This window comes from Melopsittacus undulatus, chromosome 2 (genome assembly GCF_012275295.1).
Source record: "Melopsittacus undulatus isolate bMelUnd1 chromosome 2, bMelUnd1.mat.Z, whole genome shotgun sequence".
Taxonomy (NCBI): Eukaryota; Metazoa; Chordata; class Aves; order Psittaciformes; family Psittaculidae; genus Melopsittacus; species Melopsittacus undulatus.
This window is the reverse complement of record NC_047528.1, coordinates 24,077,307-24,101,153: the sequence shown is the minus strand read 5'-3', so window position 1 is coordinate 24,101,153 and position 23,847 is coordinate 24,077,307. Positions and strand designations below refer to the sequence as shown.

At 42.3% G+C, this 23,847-nt stretch overlaps 1 protein-coding gene across 1 annotated transcript; it reads right to left on the bottom strand.

Annotated features, from left to right (window-relative positions):
- Positions 1–7,916: 7,916 nt before the first annotated feature.
- SERTM1 (serine rich and transmembrane domain containing 1) lies at positions 7,917–22,932 on the bottom strand. Its single transcript, XM_005147626.2, has 3 exons — positions 22,888–22,932; positions 15,935–16,033; positions 7,917–8,560 (listed from the first exon to the last, which is right to left on the bottom strand). The coding sequence occupies exon 3, from the start codon at positions 8,373–8,375 to the stop codon at positions 8,052–8,054; it is 324 nt and encodes a 107-aa protein (XP_005147683.1). The 5' UTR covers positions 8,376–8,560; positions 15,935–16,033; positions 22,888–22,932; the 3' UTR covers positions 7,917–8,051.
- Positions 22,933–23,847: the final 915 nt, after the last annotated feature.

The following is a 23,847-nucleotide window of genomic DNA, read 5'->3' as shown; positions in this document are numbered from 1 at the left end:
TAGGCTATGGGAGGCTGTGTTGGTTTCCCACCTCAGGAACCAGAGTACTGTCACATCAAAAATCCGCTTCTGCACTGAAGGGTTGGAGTTACTTTAGGGCCAGAGGTTTTCAGGGCTCCAGGAATTATGGTGGTCTCCTTCACAGGCTTGGAATCATCACTTTCCTCAATTTGCTGTAGAAGACATGTATGAACTAGCATGGCTTCTGCTTTCAATAGGACTTTTGAAGAATTATGAAATGAGAATATCAAGGATAACCACAGAAACTACTCAAATCATAATGGTATCTGTAGTATGATTTACACCAAACTAGATATTACTTAGTGTAAATGCTGGGTTACAGCCAATAACAATGGACAAGCTTTGTACTTCTACATTAATTTCTTCTCTCCTTATTCAGTGTTGGTCTCAGATTAACCTATATCATGGAATTGTAGAAATATTAAATTGGAAGGGACCTATAGCGCTCATTTAGTCCAACTCCCCATTCACAGCAAGGAAACTTCAAAGCTGGAGCAGGCTGCCCAGGGCCTTCCCCATGTGAGTTTTGAGTATCTCCAGGGATGGTGTTTCCACAATCTCTGTATTATGAGCCTATAATTTATTGGCTGATGTTATTTACCACTGCAACAGAAATAGGATTGAAAGCATGTGCCTGAAGTGATAGATATGGATATTTATGACCTTTTCTTGATGATACTTTGAGCTAGGTGGACAATAGGAGGTCTGCTCTAGACTAGGTTATATAGGCTTATTGGCTTATAGGCTTGGGAGCAGGCACAACCCTGTGTCATCCTCTTGTGCAGACACAACTGTGTGGGCTAACACAACTCTGGTGAGGGATGGGGGAAACAGCTGGGTTGCTTCTAGCAATATTTATTTACAATTTTAGTTTTGAAAAAAGAAGAGATTAAATCAACTGTAAATCCTCAGATGCTCTGAAATGATGTATGGCAAAGTCAGACCTTCACTTCTGTACTCTCTCATTCTACTTTTATTTCTTTATTCCCTTTGCCACAGTCAAAATATTAGTAGTATTAGAAAATTCCAATTTCACAGAAGTAAGTATCTTTAGATACAACTGAGTTCTGCTTTTCTAAGGTACTTTTTTATGTCTTAGCTTAAAAAAAACAAAACCAAATGACCGAACAGCAAAAGTATAAAAGGATATAGAATCATGTTTTTTCAGAGAAGAGATAGACCAGATAGCCGCTTTAGGTGATTGTTAAGCTATCCTAAGGCATTTATAACTAGTTAGCATGCAGACATTCACACTATCATCTCACACCAGCTCTTTCAGTGTCTTGGCTGCTGGGGAGAGGGGAGGCAGTGGCCATGGCACCCGAAGCTGCTGGGACGTGCCTGAGGCTGGCTGGAAGGGGTATAGGGGGAAGCAACGAAGAGTAGATCCCAACTTGCCCAAAGCCCACTCAGAGCTCATGGGTCACAGCATTACTGAAGGCAGAGTCCACCTGCCCACTATTTCTTGTCTGCAGTGATGACTCCTTTTCTCCATTCTCTCTGGCACATTTCCTGGAGGAGCTGAACACATGCTCCCAAACAATCATATCTCTTTTCCTAATTACCCTTTCATTTATCTATTTTGCACGGTGGGTTTCTAGTTGTAAATAGTAAGTGGCTGGTGGATGGTTTGTTACAAAAGCAGTATTTTATTCTATTTTCCCCCTCTTGTTCTTCTGCATCCATCTCTTGACTTTGGAGGATAGAATTTGAACTGAATTTGCACCTCTTTTGTCTCTCTACCTACACACCCTTTCCAATTCCCTTTTCTTATTTTATATGTACTTATTTGTATATCTGTTTATTTATATATCAGGTCTGTTCTTATTCAAACTTTCTTGGTTTTTGCTTTCAGCTTTTTTCTCTGCTGGGATCTATCTTTGGGGAAACAAACACAAAAAGTGGAAGATAGAAGATTATTCCAGAAAGGTTACTTAAAGAGGACATCTACTCAGACAGACTATGGCATGGGAGAAAGCAACAGTGGAGCTCTGCCTTTTTGAACAAATCCAGACGGCATAAAATAGGAGGATCCAAGCTGGGCAAAGGCATTTATGAGCCAGTCTTGTTGCTCGTAAAGAGCAACTGTAACCACCCTTATAATATAAGGGTGTTCTGTAACCACCCTTATAATATAAAGTTACAATTACAGATCATAGGTTAGGCTTGGAAAGGACCTTAAGATCACCAAGTTCCAACCCCCCTTCCATGGGCAGGGACACCTCACACTAAACCATGCCGGCCAAGGCTATGTCCAGCCTGGCCTTGAACACTGCCACGGGTGGAGCATTCACAACCTCCCTGGGCAACCCATTCCAGTACCTCACCACCCTCACAGTAATCATCTTTTGTAATGCAAAATCATGCAAAGCTTTGTTTCTTTGCAGTCTTCTCTTCCACTTCAAATGAAGCACTCTGATTCTAGTACATAACTAATTGCTTTTCATCTTGCTGAAGTTCAAGTTACTGTATCATCATTGCAGCAGCCTGCATTTCCGCTTAATGAATACTGATGAGTTAGACACTAGAAAGTGCCTTTGGTCAAACAGCTTGCCTTGTTCTGAATTCTCAGTAGATCAAAGCAATTATAAATCTGTCAGTCCAATCTCATTTACCTTCAACATGAGATACAATATTTTCTAGTACTATGAAGTTTACCAGTGTTTTTTTTTCCTGGAAGTTTATCTGGGGAATGGGGTTGATTGGTACATAGAGCTGCTGGATCCCTTTTCAATGCATCCATGTAGCTTGAGCTACTAAGGCCAGCTAAAGTGTTTATCAATGGATTAACATGTTTACCTACCTGATAATGTAGGTTGCAGATTTTATGATATGGAAAACAGAAGAAATCGCTGCATTCTGGATAAGAAAACAAAGATTAAAATGGAGATGGCAGTCTTCTAGTCAGTAACATTTGTCCTTACATGCCAGCAGCCACAGGAAACCACTGGAAGACAGCAGCTGAGCTTGTAGATGTGTGGTGTGGGTTCGGTTATAAGAAATACCAGAGGATGAGATGTTTCTCTTGTTCTTGGTTGTATACCTCCAGAACAACTTTGCTGCCTTCATGTTGGTAACTGAGAACGGAGCTTGGGCAAAGGTGTGTAATATTTGCTGAAGGGGCATTTCATTGGGTTTACTGTTTTGAAACACATGGAAGTAGAAAACACACCTATGGCACTGGTTGAGTTTATTTAGGAGGTTACTGGAGTTACACCAAAACCTGCAGCATGGACTTGCCCAAGCCATGATCCCAGGCACAGTCATTCTAGGGCATCTATGCAAGGACCAGGTCTGCCCTGTGCCACCAGCTTGTGCAAAAGCAGAGGATGTGGGAGAATGTGGCAGTGTGGGAGTGAGCCTGGGTGCTAGATACCCATCCTGGGTGAGGATGGAAACACAGGCGCTTACCTCACCCAACACAAAGCACAGCATCAGCAGGGCTGGAAGCTTCTTCCACACCTCTAAGAAAAACCATGAAATTGGGACCACCTGGGCCTAACAAAATGGCCAAATCTAACCGAGGCTTTAACTCACTGTTGGGATCAGATACTGGCATTAACCTTTTTTCCCACAAGTGCTTGTTTTTATTCTGATGGCTGAAATTGTATCTGGCCATCTCTTAATGAGCATAATATAGGGGTGTAAGCTGGAATTGTGTCTTTACAAGTTCCTCAAATATAAAAAAAATAATGAAGGGAAACTATTCCTGGAGAGATACAATGACATGTTCATCCCAGAGTTACTTTCTGAATAAAACCAATCTCTTAAAGCATGAATGGAAGCTGACAACAATGAAGCAGCTTTTGTTTTGAAGAAATGACTGAAAAATCATGTTACTCATTCTTCAGACTTCTTACTGTAGAGACTAGGCAGAGTCCTATGGACTTTCCAACAATGTTATACTAACAAGCAAAGCTACTGTGAGGATGAGGTATTTGTCATCAAAAAGCCCTCTCTGAATATGCAGAGAACAGTTTTTGAAGAACAATTAGTTCCACATGTTCTGAGTGTGTAGCTATGTAGTGCAAAAGCTGGGGTACTGGCAGGTGGTAGGATGGGAAACACCAACTCAGTGTCTCCGGATGAGAAGGTACCTATCAGCTCACATCATCAGTACCATCTGTGCTTGTTGAAGTCATGCTTCCCCATAAAAGCCACTGCTCCGCACTGGGCACTGCAGTAGTGCCTATTTGTGGCAAATTCACCACCCCTCTCATCACAAGATGCTGTTCTGTCACTGCTGCCCATGTTTCTCTCACCACCAGTGCTCCTTTTTCAGTTTACTTGTGCCTCAGACTCATTAATTTGCATGCTTTTCAGGCTGCATCTCGTTTTGCTCCCTTCCACGCTTCTGTTCTCACTGGCTGCCTTTGTATCATTCCTTTGTCCTGGCAGGTGTTTGCAGCTTGTCCTATTTTAATATCATCTGCAAGCCTCTGTGTTTACTTCCATGTTCTGCATCCTGATGAACTGGTTTGGGAAAAAGAGCACAGTCATGAGGATACCTCAGCATGCAGGGAGCCAGAGCAAGATTTGCCCTCTGCATGGAACCTCTGACATAAATATGTCCTTTGTATTTATTTCTTACTTGTCAGCAACTGCTGAGCCCAAGCTCAGTATAGAGCCATGCAAATGATTTATGGGCTGTAACTAATATTGTAAGACAAAAGACAAACTGATCTGTGTTGAAGGGGCAATGAAAGCAGAATTCATTAGCTAACAGCTTCGTCTCCATCTTATACTTTACTATTCATAGTATTACCAAAGTAATCATAGTTTGTGACCAAAAAAAGAGATGTAAATATATTGCAGGCCCTGGTCTGTGTGAGCAAGTCAGTATGTGGTATTACAAGTGCAGCTTCTTAAGAAAATATATGTGGCAAGATTATTCTGATACCTACATTTGTGTACTGAGGATAAGGCAGAAAAATAAATGGACAGAGTAATTATATGCCCCTTTGAACAGTAGAATGTTTTACCTAGAAAAATATATAGGCAAAAATACTTGTCAGCACAGCTGGAATAAAATGTTCCATTTTAAATCATTGAACCAAATAGGTTTTTTCATTATTCTTTAGAGACAAATATTTGGGAAAAAAAATCACTTTTCCAAAGAAAACTTTGGAAGTTTGTTTGTAAAATATTATAATTAGATTATACTTAAAAAACCCTAGACTTGTTTTGCTCCTAATTTTTAACTGAAGCTGTTCACGGAGGTTAATTCTATTAAATCTGCATCTTTTGGCATCAAAACACATGCACCCATTGTGTGTCCACAAGGAAGAGAAGGTGAACTTAAATCATGCAAAGAGGCCCAGTCCAGTTTCCTAAAGGTTTGTGGAGATCCTAGACATACTGATAGGGTTTCTGCTGGGATTTTCAGATTTACAGTGGGTGATCAGCTCCCACTGGTCTAAACCAAAGAAAACAGAAGTGAAAAAGAGATCATCTCACCTAGTCCTGCTTCGCTGTTGCCTGTGTGATGATTACCACTGTTACACCAACATGCTTACATGGCCTTGGAGGGGAATATGCAGGTGGCGGATACTGCTTTTATCGCCAAAGCACAGTGCTGGGAGGAGCTCTGAAAACACCTTCCTTGGGTATCAATAAAGAGTCACTGGCCAAGCTCCAGCCTGGAACACCCTCTTGGTCAGTTTCGATCACTCCACTTACAGATGGTCTCACTGAGCCAGAAGCTTTATGGAGCTGTGGTGTGAGAGTGGGTCTGTGATTTTAGATGAGTCCCATTTACACATCAGACTGACTGGCATCACGAGGTTCATTTAGTGTAAAGCAGCTTGTGGGCTGTTCTATGCTAAAGACATAGGCAAGAGTAAGTCCATGTCTCTTGGAGAAAAAAGAAAAAAGGACTTCAGGCTACTTTTGCAGCCTCCGTTTGGGGCATGCAATCTTTGGCTGTCACCACAGAGCAGGGCCATTGTCTTTCGGAGCATACAAGTGGCTGTGGCTATGAAAAGGTCATTCAGCTGGGGAAGCAGCTGGGCTGCCATTCACAATGTTTCCTTAGACAACTGTAACAGATGCAACAAAAAATTGTCCCGTCAACAAGAATGAGAGGTATACACAGTACCTAAATAACCTTCCCGTGCAGATGTCTTCCCAGTGATCCCACTGAAAATAAAAGACTCTAAAGGGAAAAAGCTCAAGTACAGTAGAGCACGATGCTCCATGGGGATTCAGCTTTGCCAGAGTACTACAGGGATAGACAGTGTGATCCGGAAATTCCTTCTGTTCTTTCATTACCCATGGTTTATTGGTATTCTTCTTCTATAGATTTCCAGGTCTACTTTGCAACAAATCATGTATCTACCAGTCAACACACAAATACATTCTGCTACAGGTTTGGTATTTGTAAGAGCTTTCAGAAATGAAACAATTTTTTCTGATCCATTTTATATAGTTAACTCTTTTCACACTTCTCATCAATTACAGTGAAAAGTGACTTGCAAGAAATTTTTATCTAGATAAATAAAATATCCCAGGGACTAAATATATTGCTCAAACCAGTTTGGCTTGAAGAACCTGCAGGCTTAAGGTCTGTGTTAGTCAGCAAGCTCTTTAACCTTTGTGAAGAGCTATTCACCACCATAAGTCATTACACCTACCATGTGTAGGTTCACTTTTAAAAATAGTGAACACCAACTCCAGCATCATCTGTGTGTTGTTTGGCACTGAGCAGGTGCCTTTCTAATGATTATATTCACACCAGGTTTTCCAAATGTGGAACTGCAGTCCTAGCAGGTCACATTTGGCCATTCAAGTAATTTCTTTGATTGTTTGGATTTGATTTAATTCTCAGCTGCCCACAGTGTCCTGTTTACAGTGCTGCTAGTTATTGTACTGCAGAAAATGAGTGTTGGGCTACATTTTGAGCAGGAGGAAAGCCACTGCCTTTTCCATTCCCATCTCTTCCTACCCTCTGCCTCCTGAGGGTCAGAGCACAGGTTTGCCTTGCCATTACACAGATCCTCATGTTTCCCCCTCCATCCCAGTATGTGAAACTACAGGACAAAATCTGGCTGAGGAAGTCCTCACCAAGCATAAGCAATTTCTGTCCCTGCTGGCACTGATCACTTAAGTAAAAAACATTTTGTGCATAAAGGACAGTTTAGGAGCTATTCAGTTGCTAGCTGCAGGTGTCATATGCAGACCTCTTAAAAGAAAACACTGGTTTGTACTGGTATCCAGTAAGAACAAGCTACAGATTCAGTGAAGGATGTGAACGAGTTGTGTGATATTTATGATTCAGCAGCAAAAGCTGCCCCCTGGAGGAACAAGTCATTAGGCAAATGACACACAACAGGGTCCAAGAATACCTCCACACATTCAGCAGTGAGCATCATTATTGCACTTGCTTTACTAAGTTAACCAGAGGTTCAAAAACTGAAATACAGAGACTTTATACACAGTGAGTTAGGGATATGAATAAACAAAAGTAACATTCAAGAAATGGATTTTTAAAACATCAATAAATACTGTAAAAGACTTGAAAATGAAAGCCAAACTAAACAAATACCAACAACTTTAAATTGTCCTAATATTTATAATTTAAGCAGTGTTTTTTCTTATACTTTTGCAATAGGGATTTCATCCAGAAGTCCTTATCTAATTAAAAAAGGAAAAAGAAAAGTAGTGACCATGTTACTGATACAAAACCAGCAAAGGGGGTCACAACTACAGCAGAAAAATGACACATTCAGTTAGAACTGTATTACAGTTTGGCAGGAATACTTTTAATGAACACTATATATGTGTGAGAAAAAGACAGCATCACTACTGCAGGCATAAAACGATGAACAAATGTCATTATCCATTGTCCAGAATGAAAAAGAACATTAGTAAAAGGGGAAATGCACACTAGAAAAAGAAAGAAAAGAAACCCTACGGAAACTTTGAAAGCCACCTCCTCATAATTGTCTTCTAAGGCAAATGTTGCATGCACTACCTTTCCAAGAAACTGGGCAAAGCTTTTCCGTTCACTGTATGTTTCCTTCCATTTAGTTTCATGAAGAAAGGTTTGAGAGAGCAGAGCGCTGGGAAGAAATACTACAAACCTCTAAATTAGTGAAAGAGCTTCCAGCATCACTATTATATTCTGGGTAGGAGGAACTGGAAGAAATTATGTTTTTCAGCCTCTGAAGTGCAATGATCAATAGCAAAAGGAGAAAAGCTAAGAGACTAAGGAATATTGAAACATAGACATAGACATTGGATAAACGGCCAGGTGATGAATCCACTGAAGTTGAAAGGGATGTGGGATATAGCTCCAGAAAAGTCCCATTTTCCATGTTTTCTATAAATCCAGATGAAGGGTCGGGTTCTGACATTTTTGGGTTTGTGTTTCAAAAATCACAACAGATCTTGGATTCAAAGGTAGTTTTAGCAGCATAACAAAAGGGTTGTTTTAGGCGACCATTTGTCCATCACTACAAAGAGATGACAAGTCAGCCAGTGATCAGATTTATCCTTTACTGCTCCAGTCCAGGACAATGTGAGATTGTATCCTTCAGAACTGCAAGGGAGAGAAAAAATAAAATAAAATACCAAGATTAATTTACTAGCAGATAACGATTTAATGTGTATCTGATACAATCTAGCTCTTAAGTTACAAGTTATTCCTTAACATTAAGCTGCAATTCTTAAAGCATTAGGTAACAAGTATCTTTATATCTCTATTTTCCAAAATGCAGGGATTAGGAGAAATCTTACCCACCAATGAGTTAAAATTCCCCACCACAAGTTGTTTAACTGAGGAATGGCACAATAAAAATATACTTTATATGGGACAGACATATTGGAATCCAAATCTATCTTGTGGAAAAAACCTAGTCAAGGAATAAAAATTCTCTTTGGCACTGAACAGCTGCCTTTCTAATGATTATATTCACTCCGGGCTTTTCAACCTAGATGAGCAAGGCTGATCAACACCATGATGAATGACAAATCCATTAGCCACTTACTCCATAATGTCTGCCAGACCTGCTTTCTTGCCATATATTTATAAAATGGGTCAAATGGTTTTAAAGATCAAAATACATCTTGCTGTAATGCTGCTGTGGGGATCTCAATGGCAGGCATGTTTCAACAAAGTGTTGCAGCTGCTGAGACCTAAATCCCAAGGAAATGGACAGCTCTGGCAGCTCAACATATGCAAGAGGACTACCTAAGGGCAGCAACTGGGGAAGAGATCCCATCTGTGAAAAAGTTTTGCCTCCAGCCACTTTGTGTTGGGATCTGGAAGCTCAGGTGCTGGCAAAGGTCAAAGTGGCACAGGACAAGCAGATCACAGAATCACAGAATCACAGAATCCCGAGGGTTGGAAGGGACCTCGAAAGATCATGGTATACTAAGCTGCTTTGTATTTTGCTTAAAAATGTAGTCAGTCCCCAGATGCAGCCTGGAAGAGTAAGAGAAGGCTTGATGATGGGGAACTGCTTGTAAAAAGCTGACATGCTGTAGTTGAATTATATGGTGCAATCCCTTGCCTTGTTTTGATAGAAAACAGATAATTCAAGGTGCAAGTGGGTAGGAAATGAAGCTAATTTTCTGCATATAATCATTCACATACAATCTTTCGATCCATCCATCCATGGCCAACCTCTAACTGCAGATACTCAGGCACCACAAGGAAAGCCAGTGAGCTTTCCCCCTACAATGAAGTCAATATCCATTCCCAGTGTGGTCCCTCTCATCCTGACCTTGCTTTCAGCCTCATCTTGTGGTCCCAGTTCAATACAATTGTCTCTAACTCATCATTAGAAGCTTTGAGGAAAATCACACTGATTTTTATGTTGATAGAGAAAGCAAACAATGTCAGCATCAGCCAGAGACAAAATCAGGCACTTGGAAGTAATGATGCGACAGTCTGGGGTCTCTCCTTTTGTGTCACACAACTGCTCAAATATCTCTCTGTGAGTTTCTCGGCACTGTTCCTGGCAATGGTCTGCTTACAATTTTTCCTTTAAACATGCTACCTCTGCTAACTTCTTTCTTCAAGAGGCTGACACCTTCTGACATATGATGTAACTATAAAAGGCCCAACTCAAGATGCTTAAGAAGGATAAGGTACTTTTCTGCTGGTACTGTTTCTCCTCTGTGAACACAAAAGCCTTGAAGACACCCTGAGAAAAAAGATGAGAAGTTTGCTTTGCAGCCACTGAAATTGCATAGCTATCCACTGTACTTTTGCACTGTAATTTAAATTTAGGATGTTATGCTATATGCCACAAAAAGCCCAAAGTGCCTGAGGAAACAAGGACTACATTAAGTGGTATGTAGAACCTGATTCTACATTTTTAAACCCTATTTTTACTTTCTATACCTCAGAACTACATCTATACTACTGCATAAAACAGGTCAAGGCTATTTTCTGATCTTGAGGACAACCTGTGCTACATCAAGATGACTAAACTCCCTTTCATCCCCATGGACAAGCTGGCCAAATCACAGCTCCCTTTGGGGATGAATAATAGCCAGTCATAACCCCAGCTATGTCCAGGCATTGCTTGGAGGATGCTTGCTGGCCAAAACCATGGCAGGAAGTGCGCTTGCTAATTCAACAGGAGAGATGAAGACAGACAGGCTTATGCCTTGGCCTGGATTAATTTACTAGCACACACCCATCTGTAATGTTTTAATGGATAAAAGGTTATATTCCAGATGTTGTTTCTATTTTTTATTAATTGCATTGATTGTTTTACTGTGGAGCTTTTGGTTAATCAACCACCCTGACAGCCTACAAGATACGCAAGAGTACAAAACTCCATCTACATATACCAGATAAAAAAATTCTTACTGTTGTGGTAACTCATACTGATGCAGAAAATATACTAAACCAAAACCATTTTATAACCCTAATAGTATTTAGCCCCACAAGAAACAGTATTTATTGTACCTTGTGAAGTAAGTCACAACAGACTGAACAAAGAGATCCTTATGAGATTATATTCCTTTTGAACTGTCTTTAATTCAGTGACCCAAAATTAACTAATGGAACAATACATGTTCATTTCATGTTCTGGAAGTAGTTAAGTGCATTATAGCTAATTTATCCTTTCTAAAAGATAAGCTTTGATATAGAAGATGCTTATCCTTGATTACTCATCATAATGAAAAGCAGACCCATTATTAATTGAATTGCTCTATAATAACTTAAGGAATTAATTCACATAAATTCTTTAACATGGCAGAAGTTAAAAGCCTTTAAATTCTTCACAAATTTGAAATCTGCTAAGTTCTCCTTTTCCCATTAACAGTTTTGGACCTAGTACAAGGAAGAATTTCAGTGTGGGTCTTTCTTTGAAGTCAGTGGGAAATTTATGGTCTTAAATAGAACTAATCAGAACCTCACAGTTAAGCAGAGATGTGTTTTGCTAGATGAGAGCCTTTGCAGGTCTTACAATGTCAACAGGGCTATTTTTAACCAAGTATTTTGTATTGAGAATAGAGACACTAAAACTCCGATTCCAAATTACTATAGTCCAGATCCTAGTTGCCTCACTCACAGTGTGTACTGACATGAGGTGTAAATGAATCTCACCACAAAATGTAGCTTCAGCTAAAGTGGCTCTTAGCGTAATATTTTAAGGAAGATAAAAAAAAATCTGTGATGTTTTAATCACACATCTAAAAATACGGACCTAAAGTGTAAGGTTCTACTCATTTTAAAAGGTTTTTTACCAACCATCTGTACCCTGTTGGAGTAAACAGCAAAATCATAAAGAGTGTGAACATATCTGGTCCTGACATCTGAGCAGTATTCATAGGGAAAGTACAAAACACATACAGAAATAAAATGGATCCGATCATGATGATGTTCCCTGGTGCTGTTTTAACACTTCAATCCTGATGGAGAGCAGCCAGGGTAGCTCAGCCAGTGATGTGGGGTAAGGGTGTAAATGCTATTCTGGACCAAAATTCCACTACAAAGTCCTAGGGCTGCATCAGCCTCTGCCATGCTGCAAATCAAATCTCTCAGCTTTTAAGAGTGGGATCCACAAGTAGTTTTGTTCAGTGGACCATTGCTATTCTTTGGCTCAGGCTCCTGCTTCTGCTGGGAGAAGGTAAGTAGCATGAATCATTTCTCTCTCTTATCCTAATCCTCCCAAAGGAATATACCCCAGTAAAGCCAGATGTCAGCCTTACCTTCTTTTTTTGGGAATTGGTTTTGTGAAAACTAAACAGAACAACATCATAACATCTAGCCCAAGCCTGGTCCCAGAAAATGACTGGGAATTTTGTCACTGACTTCGAAGTATAATGGCAAAACAAAGTGGGTAACTACAATAAATCCATTGTCTTTCTAGGAGCCATAAACTGATAAAGGAATTCAACTGAGGAGCCAAAGCTTTCAAATTCTATAGTAACCTGTACCTTTCACTCATCTGTTGTTGGAAAGCTGAATTGGTCTAAGGTGAAGACTGAATTTAAAGTGCTGTTGCGAAATGACTGGAGGTGGAGAGGAAATCTGAGGGGAGAAGGCTTCCCAAAGCCAATCCTGTAGACTCTTGGAGACTCAGGTTTTGTGGTGTAGCTGGATCTGCATTAGAGAGCTGTATCTTTCTCAGAGACACCTCTGCAATTCCAAGACAGGGATGCACAACTTGAGACTTCCTGAGTTATCAAGTCCAACCCCACTGCTTAAAGTCCCAGATCATGATCTGCCTTTCTGACATGGGATGAGTTTTCTTGCTGCTGTTATTCCATTACTCAGCCTTGCTGCTCTGATGGGCAAACTGCTTAGAAATAGATTCATACACTTCAGTAAAACAACTCACTGTACCAAGGTGGCACAGACTCCACCTCCACACTCTTCTGGGTTTAGATGTGCAAGAGTGCAAAACCTTGTCCTGCTTCTTTAGTCCCCAAATATGACAGCTGGCACACAAGCAGAGGCCCTGCTACACACATGGTGTCATTTGTACATCCTCACTTTTCTGCCAGAAGCACTATTGTATTTTCTTCCAGCTGTGCATTTTTCCTCCATTCATGTCCTCAGTATAAATCAGTTTTCACAGGTGAGGACAACCACCCTTATTCCAAGGGTAGGGCTACCTAGAAGATACTGTAGGCAGCCTCAATTGGAGTTTTTAATTTTCTCTTTTATCCTACATAAGAAGGAGACAGGCAAACTGGAATTCACCAAAAGCAGGGCAAACTGCTAAGGGATTAAGTGAACCATGACTACGTAAGAGGTAAATCCCAGGTAATGAATGAGTAGCATCAGTCTGGGTAGCCATGCCAAAGCTATCCACTGTCTGAAACTTTGATGGCACCTGTTATAAAACCTATTTCTTTTCAGAAAATGGAAACGTGCTCAGGAGCAGAGACCTCATCAATTAGCATATGCCCTAGGTGCCAAATTATATGTAGTATATGTAATTCAATCTTGAGCATTGCTGAGACTAGTCATCTCCCAGTTCAGTCTAAGGTGAATGATAAACGAGACCTCAGCACACTCCAGAATGGCATGTAGTAAACAGAGAGCTTTTTCATAGTCCCAATGTCATAAATCCTTCACCATCCAGTTGCCTGTATTGTATTTCTCTGCAAATCTTGATGCAACAACTCTATTTCTCCAGGCTCAGTGAACTACAACTTAATATAACATACTCACAACCACTGAAGCCCTAAAAATTGAGAAACAGGAAGAACAGGCAAATCTGACTCATTTTCTTGAAAATTTATCAGCCAGAGAAGCACTTTGCTTTCTTGGTTCTTCCTGGCTTTTGTGACTACAAGATGAGAAATACCTTGGCTGTTTCAGAGGTTTCAAAATGTTCAGGCAGAGACAAATTGACACCAAAGAAAAGCAGCATTTTTATGCACAAACACACAAACTAGCATTTTTGTCACAGTCTCCCATCAACTCTTTCTTTACAAGGAGGAGGTATTCTAAAAAGCCCATATTGTAAACAGCTCCTTACAAAGGAGAGCTTAACTTGCCTTTACCATAGGTACAATAGTGAGGTCCTTCATCCCATCAGACATCAATATGCTGTTAATTGACTCTGCCTTCCTTCCCTAATAACGTAAAACCCTTTTGTCTATTTCAGCCCAATGTGTACAGAAAGGCAGAGGATGATTGCAGCAGAAGGGTTAGATTTCTATCATCTTTAAAACAGAGGTTTTGTTAAAATACCCCCTTTTCTTCTGCAGGGCAGAGAGTTGCTTACTGACCCACTGCAGGACAGCTTGAGAAACTCGCCCATGTCAGATGTCCATGGATCCTGGCAGAAGGAGCCTCTGGCCATGAGGCTTCATCATCTTGCACCCACTGTCCTCCCATGGAGCCAGTTCCCATGCTTGCACATGTCCCAGGGGACATGGAGACAAGGGTGAAAGAAGCATACCCACACTAATGAAACAATGTGATCTCAATGGAAGACTTGGGACTGTCCCTCTTATGGGGAGGATCTGGTGGTTAGCAGAACCAAATGGAACTAAAATTACTGTCCACTTATCTAGCTAGGAAATGGCTAGGCTAGGGAGATGAGCTGCAAGATGGTAGTCTGGGGTCTGTCCTAAAACAGAGGCAGACAGCTCTTTGAGTAGGAGAGTGGAGGCAGAGGACATTCATTAAAGCTGACACCAATTGTTAAAGAACTCACAAGTGTGTTCTCTGCTCTCTTTTGCCCTTTTGGAAAGTTAAAGACAGGAGTGAGCAAATAATGACATCATCCCTTATGACCTGAAAGCAAACCCTCTCTTCATTCAGCACCAGGGCAGGATGAGTAGGAGGAGGATTATGAAGGTTCCCAGCCAGCACAGTGATGCCAGTACCAGGATGAAACCTCATCCCTAAAAGCGTGTCGCTCCCCAAATTCTGTTATCAGTGATTACTTCCAAAAGCTGGCAACAAGTTTTCACTAGGTCTATTAAAAAGATTAAAATATCTCATAACCCTTGTTAATGCAATATATGTACAAAGGCCAGTGAGCTTCTGGTTTAATTCTTTCATCTTCCTTCTCACCACCTTCATTTTCTATGTTTATTTCCTGTAACATATAGGACTATATCACCACATAATGTTCTTCCAGTTAATATGTAACACAAAGCATTAATGCCAATAAAAATATATTTGCATGCTCATACTAAAGGACTGAATGAGAGTTATACATAGGGAATTCTTCAGCCTTGAAAAGCAATTTGCTCTAGACTGGAAAAATGTAGCAATTTAACATGCAACCAAACTAGACAGTAAATCTAGGCAAAAAAAAAAAAAAGCGACCAACATTTTATTCAATTGAAAACACAGGTAGCAAAGGTAAAGAATGTTTATTTGGAGTTTAGCAAGAATATGATCCTTAATTCTTATTCTTGTATGTATGCCTTTAGCAATCAAAAGGCACAAGTAAGTAGGATGCTTCTTTTTCCTGTTACAGATGGATCCTCCAGGAGCAGAGAATCCCTTCACCACTTTGCCTGGGAAACAGAACCAGTCACCAACCAATTCAATAAAACAGCGCACTCAATGAAAAGGAAAAATTATTTGCTGCCACAAGCAAAGTCCTCTTTTAATGTATGGTCTAATTTCATTTTTTTTAATTATGATTTTATGAGATTTAAATTTATGACTTTCAAAATCTAAGAAGACAAGTGCCCAGATGGCTTAGTAGCAGGTGAAAATCAAGTCATATTTTATTTAGGGTTTTGTGTGGGGCTGCAAAAAGGAAATCCTCAAAGCCATAAGGATACTTAGATTAATTCAGATAGGCTCAAATGCTTTTATCATTTACATTTCCCATGAATCTGCAGTTTACAGAGTTATTTATATCAATGTAAAGCAAAGCCATCATAACCTGGGATCAGATCCAGAGCCCGTCAGCTGAACCTGTTCTTTAAAAGTAAGATAAAAGCAAGCAAGGAGAATGAATAAAATACTTACAAGCAGGAATATATGGAGATGAAAGCCAAGTGTCCAATGTGCAGGATGTGATTAGTTATCACGCCCAGATCTAAAAGGACTGCATACTGAGAAAAGCCCCTATAAAAAAGCACATCAAAGCTAAAGAGTTTAGTAATAATGACATTGAGAAATAAAACAGGGAGGAAAAGTGATGATTTGACTCCTCTCTATGCCAGAAGTTTCAGAAAAAAACAAAATGACTGGAATCCTGGCTTCTGTTTTATTTCTGCTAGACACGTCTTTCTTCTGTCCAGTTACAGCACTGCAAGTATAACATCAACACCGCGATCCTGATCTCTGCTCTACAGCCATATTCTAGAGCAACACCTGCCTCCTCCTCTTTTGCAGAGTGCTCCAGGACCAAGACAGCCTGTTGTCCCCTGACACTTCTTTAAGCAGCAGAGCACTGTATCTGCAGTCCAATCCATTTCACATTACCCCCTAAAGACTCCTACTGGGAATCAGTCTTTCTGGATTACACACTACTATTTATTTATTCTCTTTATTTCAGGCAATCTGCAGTTCAAGTTCACTTACCTGAAATCCCCAAACTGAATACTATATACACACAAGGATAGCTAGCAGAATTTTGTGTGCTACATTAATTCAATACCTAAAATAAATTGTGGCCCCTGAACTGTTTTTAATAAAACAAATTAAATTGATTGTATATGAAGAAAAAATACCAGATGACGCAGATTAAAGCAAAAGTAGGGCCACTTTCAGAAAGATCCTCCCCCCCTGGGAAAGAAAAGATGCTCATTACACATCTCAGAGCTCTACCCTTTCAGCACGTTTGGTTTAAACTGCACTAGAGAAGCAGACCTCTGGGGATGAATGTTAATGCATTGTTGTATTACTTTCATCCCTTCAGTCACTGAATCACTTATGGTTTAAGCCTGTCCAAGTTCAATAAAGAAAATTATCTAGTGCAGCTGTTAAAAGTCAGCATTGTTGAAATCCAAATGTTATGATAACATTGCGTATACTACTGTTCCACCCAAAGGGAGTTAGACAGCTTCCTGATCACCTCCCCATGCAGAAGAAGAGGTGGGGGGGCTGCAGGTGAACCCGAAGTCAGCTTCCCCAGGGATGCACGCAGCACATCTTCTGGATGCAAGGGCATGCACCCTGTCACCTTGCCCAGAAGCACACAGGCTGAGGCAGGCAGTGGTACTGGGATGGAGAGGGGAATGCAACAGTCCCCAGGTACCTTTTCTCTGGCAAATCTGCCTCATGTAACAAACAGCTCGATCCTATGTCCCTCAGTTTTGTCTGCTTGTAGCAGAGAGCCTTTCCCTTCTCTTTGTTTCTTTCAGAACAGCTCTCTGAGAGAAAGAGGCACAGATCTCTGAAATGGGGACTGTATTTTCAAACAAGGCAAACAGAAAATATTTTGCTCCTTTTCCATCTCTCTTTTGTCTCTGCAGAATCTTCTTTATTCCTCTCCCTCCTAACGCACAGAGCACTGCTCTTGCCCACTTAGCCTTTCATTCAATACAACAACCGAATCCCCAGCAAGGCAAGGGAACAGAGCCACCATAATTTGAGCTGATTAAACACTCTGGTGATGCAGTGTAAAACACAATACATCTTCAAGGCTCTTTAAATGCATGCATTCATATTCAAATGGCAAGCATACACAGTGAGCTGGTGAGGTCTGAGCTTTTAATTACCTTTGAAGAACACAGAAATATTTGGACCAGAACATCAAGATTAGCTACAGAAGACCTCTTGGCACACACATTTCTATCCCACAGTCCTTCATCCCTCTTGCATGAGTCTAATGCTCTTCACAGCTATTTTCATGGTCTCAGCTGCAGCAGTAGCCCACAGCTGAGGTTTGTGCTGACCATGTTCTGGCACAGCAGGATTTGGCCTCAACACTGTATTCACTCTCATCGCCAATAACATATATGGGGAGCAGGGACTTTTCTGTTCCCACTTTGTCTCTGGATATGAATGGGGAAGAGTCTCACTGATTTACATTTGGGACCTCAGAAGGAGTAATGGGGCCCTCCTGGTCCTGCCTCTCATGGGAGTGTGAGCCTGCATCTCAGTCACTGAGGAAACCGGTCTCCTTCCTGTGCTAGTTTGCTAAAAATATTTATTTCACAATTTTGTTGAGAATTTCCTGTGAAAATATACAGGTTGCTGAAAAAAACCCACCACAAAACTCAAAAGCCCACTTTCTGTTGTCCATAATGACAGGTCATATTTCATTTCTTGCTGTCCAGTCCCAGATTTATTCCTTTTATTCCCACTCCAAATAACTTTTGTTCCTGTTGGCCACTCTCAACCAAATCCAATCTCGGGCAGACACCTCAATGACAGTTGTGCTCCTGAAGTTTAATGACAGCAGATGATCAGGAAGAGGGGACACAAAGTTTCACACACCATTTGGTTCCCCCTAATAGCTTTAGATCTCAGTAATTGACTTCTACAGCCAAAACAGCTGTTAAGATGTCACTGTCAAAGTAATAGACCACGGATGCACAGCAGGAAAGGAGGCCCAGGGTAAGGCTAGCCAGGAAAGAGGGAGAAACCGCAGAGTATCAGGATTCCTTCATTTCTGTGTTTTGTGGAACGATGTCTCATTTGATTTCTTACAACCCCAGATTTTAAAGTTTTGTTTGAATAGGAAATTTAGTGCAGGGTGGAATGGCTGTTTAACTAGAGATTTACTTTTCCACAGGGAAAAAAAAAAAAGGAAGGTAAAGAGAAAAATTCAGTTAAAGCCCATTTTCCTCAACAAAATAAGTATATGAAAATATTTCAGCCACTTCTGTCTTGCCATGTCCTTTCATGGTTAAGTCACCCCATTCCTGCTACCCGTCCTTGCCAAGGCTGCAAGTGGCTGCCTGGAGCATCCCACTGACACTGATAAGGCTCTGAGAAGATGCCTCCCAGCACATGGGGGGTGGTGATGCAATTAATCTCAGAACAAACAACAGTTAATTAAGCTTTGTTAGCTTGTGCCTGACTCTTAACATGGGCTCCCAATAACCACCTTTTGTATTCAATCAAGCAGACCAGCACTGGGCTCCAAACTTTGGGTCAAATGAACACTGCAGTGGGAGGGCTGTGTGCTGTGTCTGCCCTTCCTGAAGCTGCACGGACTTCTCACAGGGCAGTGCTCCAGCTTCTCCACATCCTTTTCTCAGAGCAAAATCTACAACGTATCAAGCGCCAGGGCAAGCAGTCCTTGTTATCAGAGCTTGCTTTCCTTTTCCATCGCACACACAAGTGAAGCTAACAATTTGCAGGGTTCAGACCCTCAGGTTCAGCATCCCTTCAGGTAAAGGGGTAAAACCATCAGAAATATCAGGCACAGACCCCTTCACCTATCAGGAATACATTTTTAGGATAAAATGTAGCTAAATCTGGAAGTGAATAGATTTAAGGTCGCTATTGTCCCCTTCAGTGCTGTGGCACAGTGTCCTGCCTGATGCCAGATGAGGTGGCTATACACAAGAGCATAGCTGAGAGTCTTTGCCGCTCAGAATGTCCGACAGCACATCCAACCCATTTCGGGAGCCCTCCCTGCAGGTATCAGCAAGGGGCTCTGCTGAACAGTAAGTGGCCCTTAGCTTTCTAGTCAATAGGGTTATTAGTCCTTAATTAATGAAGTTGTGACCCACTAAGTGGAATCCAGGGTAATAAGAAAACACTTTCCTATAATAAAATTCAGCTGAAACACTGGCTTCAATGTATTTTATAGGAATAAAGTATATGGTCCACATCAAACCCAAAAATGTCAAGCAGATTTCATGTTAACCTCCTTAGAAATCCTGACACAACATAAAGCCATGACAATTTTGTTCACTTGGTTCTGTTAATGCATCATCATGTTTCAGAAACCAAAAAAGCACATGCAGTACCAGCTATGTACCATGAACTTAAATGTCAAAGGAATATTATGCAAAGATGTGCTATCACAGTAACTCTGCTTGCTGTAACTCTGCTTCACAACTCAGGTGTCTCAGCCTGCTTTACCCAGACAGACATAGGAAAACCTTCAATTCTCTTTCCTCTCAATGGTATAACAGAAAAGCTCTCCATCCTCACACCATCCCTTATTTTACAATGCAGGCTGCATGCTCTCCCTTGACAAAGAAACTGGCATTATCATATTTGTATTTGTGTGCATAATATTGTCATATTGTCACTGTTTGCAAAACAGTCTGCAATGACTTATGCAAAGGGACAACACTCTTTCTTGCAAAGGGAGTTGCAGTGCAACGTTGTAACGTGTAAGCATAAGGGGGCAGGGTTGCACCTGAAATGCCAAAAAGAGCAAGTGAGGATAGTGTAGACTATGGAAGGAGAGCTTCTGCTGGTGCTAGATAGTGTTCTGCGTGACACTGCCTCTCAGGTGTCCTTGCTTTAAAAGATGCTATTGTGCTCATATCCAGAGCTAGACTAACTCCAGTGACAGGGATGGTGGCAGCACAGGCAAGGGCTTGTCTCAGTACCTCACCAGACAGCTGATGAAGGCATCACAGCAAAAGTGAATGTGCTGGGATATATCAAGGAAATTAATGAAATAATGGCCAGGGTACCTCTATAAAGCTACAAGATGAAGCTCGGTGAAAGCTATAACCTTTGCGTTGAGGGAGACAGATGATGAGAGCACAGGCTGATCAAAGCCCAGGGGTATGTCTTGGTAAAGCAGGAGAGGTGGTACATGACATATGGGGAGGCTATTGAGGGCACTTGAAAGTGAAGCCTACGACTGACATGTCCAATGCAGGGGAGAAGGGGGAGCAGCAGAAGTGGGGAAATGCAGGCTAAAAGGTGGGGTTTTGCAGCAGCGCCATGGATCGACTATGCCGTAACAGGATTTCCTCTGTGCAAACCAGGAAAAGGAGGTAACCGCAGTCATGAAAACACAAGGGGACGAGTGCTTGCAAGAGAGTAGAGGTAGACGTGAAAATGTCTTGACTTTCTGGTATTTAAATTCCAAGTCTCAAACCGATCAGAAACACCAGACTTTTCAGTAACTCCTGGATGTACTCTATCATTGAGCTGATTCCTCTTTTGCTTTTGCATAGATGAGGCTGGGGGGAAAATGGCACTGTTTCCTGCCTCAGATGTGGAATTTATGGAATACAATTTATGATTTGTGCTGCAACAGTAAGACCCAGTTATGAACCAAGATACTTGGCAGACACAAGCTATACCAGTCAGCCTTTTACATCTGAAAATGTTAACAAAATGCGAGCAGCAATAGTTTCCCAAACCAAATATATTCATATACATACACCCACCTACTTGGTGATAGTACTAGAGTAGATTTGGATGCTGAAATAACCCAGGAACCCTTTCCCTCATCTGAAGGTCCTACAGCATTTCTCTCCTGTTAACAGCAATGCACACGTACTCGATACAGCAAGCAGCAGTCTGCAGGCACGCAAGCCTGCACAACAGAGTAGTGGAAAGAAAGGGAAACATGAGGGAGGCGAGGGTGACATTCTTAACTCTCTTCCAAACACTTCAGGTGATATGGATGACCCAGTCTGAGGATGAGGTGGGGAAGAAACACAGCCAGTACCCAGCTACAAGCATCTGCAACCACCCCTAAGGAGGAAAAGCGCTTCTAGGCTTTAGAGCAGGGAGAAGGGGCTGGTGGTTTCAGGCTGCCCTTTGTTTCTGCCTGTTCAGGCACAAAAAACATTAGAATGGGGCAAAATGACTGTAAAAAGCAAAATTACAAGGGAACAGACAACAGCTCTCCACCTGGATGACTTACCAGAATAAAACTACCCGCATCCTATACTGTCCAGATTTTATAAATTTCTTCTATTTATCTTTCTCCCATTCTGCTATAATCACCTGAGAATTAAATTCAATAATACCGAGGGTGCATTCCTAATTGTCTTTGCTTACATAAATGTTAATCAGTGTAGCAAATGCTCAGCCCTTTACCACTATTTTCACAAATTCCCTCTAATTGTTTAGCATTTGCAAGTGTAAGAAGAGTTTGTTTCACTTTCTTTCTATCCCAAACTTTATTACCTCTACTAAGAGCTGTAACAGCCTGCAGCTTTTAGCTAGACACAAAGAGTTTGGAAAGGGCACGGTTTTTTTTTGTATCCACCCTGCTTTATTTTTCTACACTGTGCTGTCTAAGCTCAGCTCCCAGTACACTGGATGGGCATTTACAATTTATTTGCAGAGGGAGCAATTCCTTTCCCGTCATCTTCCCACAAACAATGTGAAAGAGCTCACGGATGGCAATCTATGCTTATAGTCAGAAATGTACAGTGGCGACCCAACGGTCTGCAATACCAAACCCCCAGTCTGCAATATCCTTCACACATGGAAATCAACCCGTGCCTCCCTTCTCTCGGCATCCCTCCCGCCAGAAGCAGAACAGCCCAGCCGCTGTCCCTACGCCCCCCTCTCTGCCTCCAGCACAAGCAGTTTCTCTGGAACGAGGAAGCGTTCAATTCCATCCAAGCACTCTGACGACCCACGAAGTAAGGACAAAGGTTCTTTCCAAAAAGCATTTGGGAACAAGCAAACACAGGCCTAACATACACCTAGGCGAAAGGCATGTGAAAACCCAACGAATGCCCTTGGTTACACGGGGGACCGAGCACGGGGAGGAACCCCGCAGCAGTAGCAGTCAGTGAGGCACGGAGGGCAGGCGCTACCCTCGGTAAGGCACCGCTCGCACCGGGCATCGAGCGGAACGGGTGCCGGTGCTGCACAAATTGCAGCGAGCAACAATTCTCAGCTGTCCGGCTGAGCGAGGCTCGACCGGACGAAGCACACCGAGATTTCGGCAGAGGGAGAAACAGCACCCGAGCCCGAAGTGCGGACCACCTTTCAAAAAAGACACAGCCAGACCGCTCCGGAACGGTTCGTCTTAAGCGGAACCGGCAGTGAGGCACCCTCCTGCCCGCAGACACCCGCGCTCCGCTCACCGCGCCCGGCTCCGGCTGCAGCTCCAGCTCCCTCTCCCGTTCCCGCTACCCGGCTCCCTCTCAGGCTCCCCTCCCGCCGCTGTCCCGAGCGGCCCAGGCGGGAGCACCGCCCACTGCCCTCCCCTCGCCCGTCCCTGCCACCGCCCGCCGGCCCCGACCCCTGCCGCGGGTCTGCAGTGGCTGTGCGCGGGCGGTGGGACACACGCTGCCGGCCCTGCGGCCGAGTACGGACAGGGAGCTTCGCTCCCTTGCAGAGGGGCGAAATCCCTCCGCCTCGCTGGCGTTGCCAGGATGGAAGTCACTGAGATTTAGCGGGTATCATACAAACCCGCACTGACATCCGACTCTTGCCGCCCCACGGCTGTCCTATACCGGTGAACGGTGTGGCTCCACAGCTCCCCAGGCTGGTCCATTTACAGAGAGCATCCGGAGCCTACATGTAGCTGGGCAGGGCAGCCCATGGGTAATGGAGGATCCTTTGCTGTAGAGAGTCTGCGGGGGCGCAAATTGTAGGACCACAACCCGGAGCTGGGCACAATAAAGGAATGAGTTGGAAAAACAACCTCTCTGGGACTTGGAAACTTGCAGGTGTCTTTCTGAAAACTCTTCCAAGTTTTCAGGACAGCTGCTGAGGCCCTTGAGGATACTTCGACATCGTTTACACGGGAGTGAATTAATAGTCATGCCAAGACCGAGATAATGCTTATAAAGCAGTTCAAATGAGAACATAATCTGGCTTCGCTAGTTCATTTGGGGAGTGGCTTACCTACAGCTATCACATACTCTGGAATCAAATAATGGGAAAATGTTGGCTGGCTTGGATGCATTTCCTTCCCAAGACACCGTGTAAGGAAAGGATCAGCTGGCTTCTGGTGCACTTGTCTCATTCACTATGATATTTTTTTGGCCAAATGACTTTACCGTGGGTTAGAAATCAATGATGAGCCCTGTGAAGAGCAG

Bases quoted from the DNA above. Each gene is read 5' to 3' on its own strand.
- SERTM1 (XM_005147626.2), bottom strand. From the start codon at position 8,375: ATGTCAGAACCCGACCCTTCATCTGGATTTATAGAAAACATGGAAAAT.